We start from the raw sequence: 8,975 nt of genomic DNA, 5'->3' as shown, positions 1-8,975 counted from the left end.
ATTGGGGATTATTAAAAGCTCAAATAAAACTAACAAAAAGAAAAATATTTGCTATAACTGGATATTCCATTGTTCCATTTTTTTCTCAAAAGGGTATGTGTATTTTTGAAAGTTATTCTACTGTGGTTAGTCACACAAAGTATTTCAAATATAAGACAAAGCAACTAAATTTTTCAGTTGAACACGAAATGACCACACTGTGCTTTTGTGCCTCCGCAGCCATGGGGTACGAGTGACACTTGAAAGAATGTTACAGAGAGGTCCCAGAAACTGTGTAATAATTCAATACATATAGGATTGACCTTGGTGACTTCCTTATAAAGCACTTCTTTTCATAGAAATCATAGAATGCTTTGGGTTAAAAGGGGCCTTAGAGATCATCCAGTTCCAACCCCCGTGCTGTGGACTAGGGACACCATCCACTAGGCCAGGCTGCTCAAAGCCCCATCCAAACTGGCCTTGAACACCTCCAGGGATGGAGCATCCACAGCTTGTCTGGGCAACCTGTGCCAGTGTCTCACCACCTTCCCAGGAAAGAGTTTATTCCTAAAATCTAATATAAATCTCTCTTCTGTTCATGATTTTTTTTTAAGGCAGAAAACCTTTATCTCTGATGCTAAACTGCAGACTTACATTGCAATTTTTTGTTAGGTATGGTTTCATTTAGAGAATTCAGGCCTTCTTGTACCTTCCAGTTATTTAGCTAGAAAAAAAATACCTACCCAGGGAAACCAAATTTAATTGAAATTAAAATGATGCCAAAAATTATTTGATTTTAATGGCCATATTTCCCACATTCACTATTGCAGATTCATCACTTTCTTCTTCAAAGTCATATAATTTAAAGGTTCTTGATGCTGAAAACCAAATAATTATGTCACCTTGTATTCTATGAATATAACTGAGGAGCTGACAGGAGATAAGATAAAAGTCAATAAAAAGAGAATAAATTTATTAAAAAGATCTAATGTTACAAGAACAGTACACAGAAACTATTATATTACTGTGTCTTCCACATTGTATATACCATTATATATAGCATATATACAGATTGTATACAATATATCTAACATTTTGATATGGGCCATAACAGTAACTTTCTTTTGGTCTGTGAAACAAGGTTTCTTTCTAATTATTTTTTTTCTGAACAGATCTTGTGACATTATACAAAAATACAGTCTCCTCAGTGACGCCAGACTGCACTATTACAATCTTTTACATGAAAAAGGAAAAAGCTTTCCCTTGCAACTAAAAATGTCATGATAAGGAAACATCTTCTACAAAGTAACAAATAGGTAATACATAGGTACTTAAACATTTAAAACATGTTTATTAATATATATAAGATGCAAAATACATATTCTGTTCATGTTGAATATAAAACATACCTCCTTTTGTCCCTGCAATGCAACTACATTACCTGATGGTATGTTCAGTACTTCTATTTGTATCTTCATACTAGAGAGCGAGATGTGTCTAGATGGAGCTCTGTCTCCTTATCAGACTTTTATTCTTCCTATAAAGCATATCCATTTATTGTTATCAGAAAGTTTAACCAAATGCCACCAGCAGTGAATGTAGCCTTTTTGAATACTCTGAAATAAACTGCATTGGCAAGCAACTGTATAAAAAATAGAGGAAATTGTGCATAACTAATTTATAAAATAGTCATTTGACTTTTTGGTTCATCACTTTATTCTTATTTATTTTAACCTTTTGGCAGATGATGGATTGCTGGTGCAGGTTCTCTGCACAGTAGCAATGCTGCTGTTTTACAAGGGACAGCAGGTATTATCTATGAGTTTGCTCTCTCAGCAAGGTACATTACACCTTTCTATCTTTGATCTCAAAGGCTTTTCCAGAAGCAGAGGTATAGAAGGCCTCTTTCTGTATATCTACAGTCTATTCTTAGCTAGCTATCTTGCCTTTGTTTTTGAGCAACATGGTGACTAAATTTAAACACCATTTTTTAGAAAATTGTTTAAAATATTAGTGAGTAATAAAGGTTTGAGTTGAACCTTCTCTGAAAAATTTTACTAACAAAATATTCAAAAGCAAAAATATTTAGTCATCAGTCAACTTTTCACCTTCTTATCTCTGTTGTGCTGTCTTGGCTACTGTTTTGAAGCAGCTGAGAAAGAGCACGGTTAGAATGGATTAGCTAAACGCCAAAACATATTTTCCCAGTGATTTGGCAAAATAATAGCATTTTGAATTGGGAACCCATCAGCTAAAAGGGCTTTTCAACAAAACTTTTTGAGGAATGGACCACTAGAAGAACCATACTATTAGGACTTTCACGTTAAACATTTTTGACTTGATTGTTCCCAGGCAGTGAAATGTTCTTCCTAGGCATGATCCCTAGACGTGTCAGCAAAATGCCCTTCTTCGTAACACTGTGCACACCGTAATTGTACAAACATGCACACCATCTTCCCTGGGAATCATTTTTCCTCAGGTGCCAGTACGTGGGAAGGCCTTCCAATGTAGAAAAATTGTCCAAAGTGTCTATTGAGTAAAAAATTGTCTGATACAGCAAAAAATGGGGCTTAAAACTGATAGTACACATTACCTACAAGAATAATCTCCAGTGAGCTATAGAAATAGAGCCAATTAGAGAAATAATTGGAATGATGCTCTGTACCACTTTTCCAAGTACTTTTTTCTCAGAAAAAAGATTCTCCAAAATATATCCTACTGCAGTCTGTATATATGTATGATTACATTCTGAAAAATGTTAATATTCTCTCCATAATATGCTTTCATGTATACTTCAACTTGATTACCAACTATATAAAGCATAGAATGTTACCAAAAATTGGACTCAGAAGAAAAAGAAAGTTACACCTGAGAAGTGGTTGGGAAAAGTAGGTTTATCTCCTTGCATTGCTTTATTTGTCCACTTAGTAGCTTAATGTATATCGTGTTTAAATGCCCAGTCGAATTTTCATTGTAATATGCAGTAGGAATTCATTTTTTATTTTCTATTGAAAATTTCATGAAACCTTGTGGTATTTTATAAAAACTGAATGGTTTCCTAAGTTTGTGTTTAATAATTTTCCATTTACCTGGTAATAAAATAAGTGGACTTTCTGCTCCATTTTGCCACGTTCTGAGTAAGCTGTCTAGTATTTCACTGAAAATTATATATATTATATAATATATTATATAATATTATATATTTTCGGAACAAGTTCTTCTTTACATTTGCAGTGGTCTTTGTGTATAAACTGTGTTTTTCTTCCTTGTCAGTAGGAACAACCATTTATTGGGGATGCAAGCAAAGTATTCAAAAGCAAAGCTGTATCAAACTTTGTTCTATATTTAAAAAAGAATTTTTTCCCCAAACCATACAGGCGTACTGTACTAGACACCACCGTTCAAACACCTGATGATACATGACTGGGCTCACCAAATTCAAACATATTAAAAAAGGAAAATACATTTGACAGAAATCACTTTCGCTTACAAAAGTTTATTACATACAATCTGCATATTTTTGGGCCAAGAAGGGTCTCCTCCCCAGAGGACTTTTACAAATAAAGGAGATAAAAACCTGACGAATTATTGACAGTGTCTCCAACACTCCTCTAAGTGCACCACAGGCATTTCGATGGGTCTTTAAGCATTAGCTTGCATTTTCAGTTTCTCCACGGACATAAAACTCCATCCCTTGGTGTCATCAAGTTAAAGCAAACAAATAACAACAACAACAAAGTCTGCAGCCTTCACCATGAAGTCGAAGGTACCATCAGTGCTAAAAGCAATGTTACAGAGGATGAGGAAGTAGACAACACATGTAAGGTGGACTGAGCACTTGTTACTTTCCCTCCTGAAATGAAAGCAAAGTAATTAAGAAACAAATGATGCAAATGGTTCTCAGTACATCTCAGTACATCTTTTGCCCAAAATTTATATTCTATTTCCCTCAGCAAAAGACTAATTTTTAGGCAATGGATTAACTTGTGAGAACTGTAGTCACAAAATGGGCTGCCTACACATTAGGTACATTTTATGATGATACCTACAGCAACTCACATTTGTATCCTCATATTCAGTCTGCAAGTTAAGAGGAAATTCCAAAAGTTTATATGGTTTTGTGCCTCAATCTTCAAAAAAGAATTAGGCTGCAGAAACTGCCCTGAGTCACAAATCTCTGTCCCAGAACAAGGAATGAAAGCTAGCCCTTGATCCCTATGTTTGTCCAGTGGAAAAAAGTGGGTTTTGGCTCATTAGTCCAGTGTTGATTTTTGATCATAGCAGTGCCTTAAAGGCCATGCTAAGGGGAACTGTGCTCTGGGGTGGTAGTGGCAACAAGATGGGAAGGGAACCAGACTGGGTTTATTTGGACAACAATTGTCCTAAGTGAAACTAATATGATATGCATAGACTAATTAGATGAAGGTGTTTGTGGCCTATAGTTATGGCTCGAAAGATGAATGAAAGAAATATTCCACGGAGCAGGGATTGGTGTCTTCTGCATCCTGATAGCACTGTGGTTTGTGACCAGATTAGAGATGAAATTGTAGTTCTAGATTGAAGTTTCAGTCTCACTTTTTTTTGTTAGCGCTCCTTAAGGACTAAAAAGCAACATTTAGTAAAACTTTAAAGTGTTAGCGGAAGGTTAGAATTAAAATGCCTTGTCTTGTTTAGGCAAGGACTATGTTATTTTTTTGTTGTTCTTGCCCCCAATCCTCCCATCCCCTACGTACATGCGTAATATTGATACTTTGAATTCTGTTAGCATATCACAGTAAATGAGGAGATTGCAGCTAGACATCAGAATTTACCTAATGATAGTACTTTAATAGTGCTATAAGTTAATAATTAAAAAAAAAATAATTATGCAAGGGAGTCACTGGAACTTACAGTGATATTCAGCTTATTCTGAGGCAGGCACATACACAGGGTTCAGCTACCTAAATATATGCCATTTTTAGCTGTGTTATATACTACACCTCTGGCTGGTAGTCCAGAATGATGTGTGTATCCCCTAAGTCCCACATCTTATCTGCCATCTCTGTCTGGGATGCCTTAGAACATTGCAGATGTCCTTAGGTGCTTATGTCTTTATACTTAAATTCAGATTAGCTGAATTGCTGTTAAGACCACACTGCTGGTCTCTGTGGATCACATCCCAGCTGACTATATTGCTATTTGAGACACCTAGTACACATATAAACATCTACAGCTCAGTTAGGTTTTCAGATATTATCCTCAAATGGGAGAGGTTTCCAATAAATCATCTTTGTTCGTCAGCCTCACATGGTTGCCTCAGATGCTTTCAAAAATCTCATGTGGTGCTAGATACCTTTGTTTCAGCATAGAACTAAAGAGTCAGACCAATGATTTTATGTAATAGCTAAAGAATTGTGAGAATATTTTCAGGTAGAGAATAGTAGAGTTAATGAGCATTGTTATAATCACCACTCTTTCAAATATAAGTGTAACCTTACCTGAAAAAGATGGAACTCTGATCTGGGGACTTGCAGTCCCATCCCCTCCTTCACTGACTGCACAGACCTCGATGATGTAGACACCAACATCAGGAAGAAGTACCACCGCAGAGGTTTTCTGTGTTTCTATAACTTGGCTATTGCTCTGGCCCTCTTGCCGAAATAACACCTACGGTGGATGAAGTAGACAGTGGTCACAGTACCAGACATTTTGTGCAGATAACACAGTCACTGCAATGTTAACTGTTTCATGCTTTCATTAAGGATTTCTCGACATTGCATTTGAACAGACATCTGCTTTTACCCTTCCCTTCCTGCAGTGGCTTCAAAACAGTAATAGCAAAGTATAATAGCAGTTAATGAATGTGAATGGACATAGTTTATGATCTAGAGCAAAGACAGAGCATTTTCCCTCTCCAGCATTAGGTGCTGCTTAACATTATCTCCAGAATTTCAAAATGTATTTTGAGTTCCATTTGGTTCAAATTCTTTCCCCAAAATTCATGTCAATAAATGTCATTTTTGGCTCAAGACCCCAACTCCAAATGTAAAGAAAATGTCTTGAATAATGTATTTACTGTGTTTACCCTAGCTGGCTAAGTTATCTGAGAACAGTTTCAGATCTGTCCCTGCATTTCCTATGAAACTCAATACAAATTTACAGTGTGTGGGAGGAAAGCAAGTCAGCACGTAGTTGTCTTTTTGGTACTTCTGCATAAGAGTTTCTGTTCCCAGACAAAATTGAAAAGGTCAGGGAGGTGTGAAAAACCAAAGAAGTCAACTCAACTATTTCAGAATATTGACTATTCTCATAAAGGTTAGAACAGTTTCTGATTTATTTGAACCATTTTACCTTTTCTTGGTGATATTTCCTGATGTATTAGAGGAGATATGAGATTATAGTCTATAGAAATGATTTGATATGGGCTTCAAAAAACCCAAACCCCACACCTCTCTAAAAACACTGAAATCATTCTACGTTGATTTAAGGTATTGCAGTGAATTCTGTTTTATATGACTTGTTATGTAAGTGTTAATGTGGATTTTAATCTTCAAAACTTGAAATTCCAGATGTTACCATCACTGATGCTGAACATCACCAACATGATCACGAAACAAACTGAAGTATTTCTGCTTCATAAAAATCTTAATTTTAATGTAAATGAAAGATGTCTCATTATTGTGCATTTCTCTAAATCCTACAACAAATACAGTTGAATTGAAGAGTTATTAGGAATTTCATTGCAGTCTGATATTATTAATAGCCACTGCTGACTCAGAGATGATGGAATGACCCCTTCAGATAGAGGGGAATCAGATAGAGTTCAGTATTTGAAAATCACAGCACAAAAATATGTTGGGTCATTTCTCTCATTTTAGTTTTATTTATTGGTTTTCATGGTGAACTGATTGGAGACAGTCTGTATAGAATGCTTTACTTGCACAGAGGAGCAAGAAAGGGAAAAAAGCCAACAAAGAAGAGGAGCAGTTGCTTGGAAGAGAGAAAGGTGAGCTAGGATAGGGAAGCACTGACCTTGTATCCCATTACATCAGATTCATTAGCTAGAGGTCTGACTGGCTCCCACCCAAGAGACACATGTGAGCCGTCCTGTATCCACATAATATTGCCTGGTGGTTGGCTGGGAGCTGAGAAGAAAAAAATAACATGTTCATATACATATTTTTATAGGTAGTTTCTTTAAAACCAAAAGAAAAATATTTTAATCTTTCATTACATTTAAAACTGGTAGTGTTAGCAGGCTCCCAACTCTAGATGAAACATTTAAGATTTTTTTTTCAACAGTAGCGTAATTTAGTAGATTATAGTGTATTTATTCCACCCACCCCATAAATTCCACAAAGCTTATGAACTCCAACGCTTTTCTCTCCCTTTGTACAAAATGCCTTGTTTTCTAGGAAAATAACCTTTGTTATGAATGCAAAGTCATATGAATTAATGTCTAAACATCAAAGCAAAGCCATAAATCAAAGCTATACATGATTCTTGATTATTATACACTCTTATTAAATAAAAATCCAAGGGGACAGAGGTTCCTCCTTGACTTCTCCCTTTCAGCAAAGGTACTGAGATTACTTACGGGATTTCTTGGTTGCTGCATGCACAGCAGTGCTAGGTGGTCCATACCCTGCAGCATTGTAGGCCCTCACTGTTAGGTGATATAATGTGTTTCCTTCTAATCCTGTCAGGAGGATGGATGACTCATTTCCCTCTGTTTTGACCTTTTCTGCTGCTTCTTCCTGCTGCATGTCTTTCCAGTAATCAACCTGCCAACAAGGAACCAAATGAAGGATTAATATAGGCACCTGGCAAGCTCATGCTTCCAGATGCTTATACTTGTTATCCCGTGGAGGGTAATTTTGCCATTTGTGCCTTTTTCTGATCATCAGGCCACTTAACCATATGGGATTTGCAGCTTGACCTCAAGCCATGCAGTGCTCACTTTTCCAAAACAGCAAGACCTGGAAAATCGTGGTGTGACCCAAAGTACATGGAATAGCTGTGTACTGGCAGAAGAAGAGGTTACTATAGGACAGAAGAGCAGAGGGTGAACTTTGGCTGGGAGAGCTCATCATTGAAGGAGACCATTCAATGAGAGCTCATCGTCTGGTAGGTCACCAGAATATCTACCTTCCCCCTGGAAAACGCTGACCACATCAGTTAAGAAGTGTTCTGATCAATATTCTCTTCCTGGCCTGGTGCAACTCTAAGCCAAGAGATTTCGTATCAGTCCAATGAATAGGCAATGACAGAACAATGACGGAAATGTTTCAATAATCTGAAAAATCTTAACAGAAGAAAAAGAAGGAAGTGCATTCAGTCTTAGTTCTTGGATACAATCAGGTTTCTGGTAAATGAACTTTTAGGATGTTTATGCCCTTCCTTTTCAGACATAAAATGAACCCCTAAATGATCTTGGTCATTCTTAATTCTTATTTTCTGGTTATGTTCACTAAATGTATCATGATCTCAAAGAGGTTATAAAGCTGAGCTGAGCTGAGAATTTGGCCAGTCTCTTTTCTCAGGGACCAGGTATTTGCAGGGCATAACTGGAGAAAAGCAGTACTGTTTGTTTTGAATGTATCCGGGTAAGATACACAGGCAAGGCATTTTTCATGGGGCCCTATTTTCCCTAACAGGAGATGTCACTAACATGCCATTCAAAGACCTATATTCAGCTTACTGTTATTCATACCGAGATCTACTTGCATTTCTTCTACATTTTGACCTTTTGTGTGAAACTGGTTATTTCTTAATAAGTTATTTACATTGTATCTGGATAACTTTTCCTCTGAGATAAAAGGTCACAGACAATACAGAACTCTTGAGAATGTCTCCCAGGAAATGGAGAACCAAAAAAAACAAGGGGTTCACAGGAAAATGAGACCAACAAGCACAATGCTGACCTTTTATAATTGCACTAGGAATGCCATAAAAAAAAAATCAGAAAAAATCAGGTTGCAAAAATATACATTTGAGGTCCTATCTTCACTTGAGAA

At 36.5% G+C, this 8,975-nt stretch overlaps 1 protein-coding gene across 6 annotated transcripts in view; it reads right to left on the bottom strand.

Annotated features, from left to right (window-relative positions):
• Positions 1–931: 931 nt before the first annotated feature.
• The window catches only part of CNTN5 (contactin 5), a 618,861-nt gene continuing 610,817 nt past the window's right edge, over positions 932–8,975 (bottom strand). For all 6 annotated transcript variants that reach the window (XM_048294601.1, XM_048294603.1, XM_048294606.1 and 3 more), the window contains 4 exons: positions 7,556–7,742; positions 6,991–7,103; positions 5,457–5,625; positions 932–3,832 (listed from right to left, as the gene is read on the bottom strand). In XM_048294601.1, the coding sequence (XP_048150558.1) occupies positions 3,729–3,832; positions 5,457–5,625; positions 6,991–7,103; positions 7,556–7,742 (573 nt within the window). In that variant the 3' untranslated portion in view covers positions 932–3,728. The remainder of the gene's footprint in view (positions 3,833–5,456; positions 5,626–6,990; positions 7,104–7,555; positions 7,743–8,975) is intronic.

The sequence above is a fragment of the Corvus hawaiiensis genome, chromosome 2 (assembly GCF_020740725.1).
Source record: "Corvus hawaiiensis isolate bCorHaw1 chromosome 2, bCorHaw1.pri.cur, whole genome shotgun sequence".
Classification (NCBI taxonomy): domain Eukaryota; kingdom Metazoa; phylum Chordata; class Aves; order Passeriformes; family Corvidae; genus Corvus; species Corvus hawaiiensis.
Note: the sequence above shows the minus strand (reverse complement) of the source record. Positions and strands in the feature narration are given on the sequence as shown.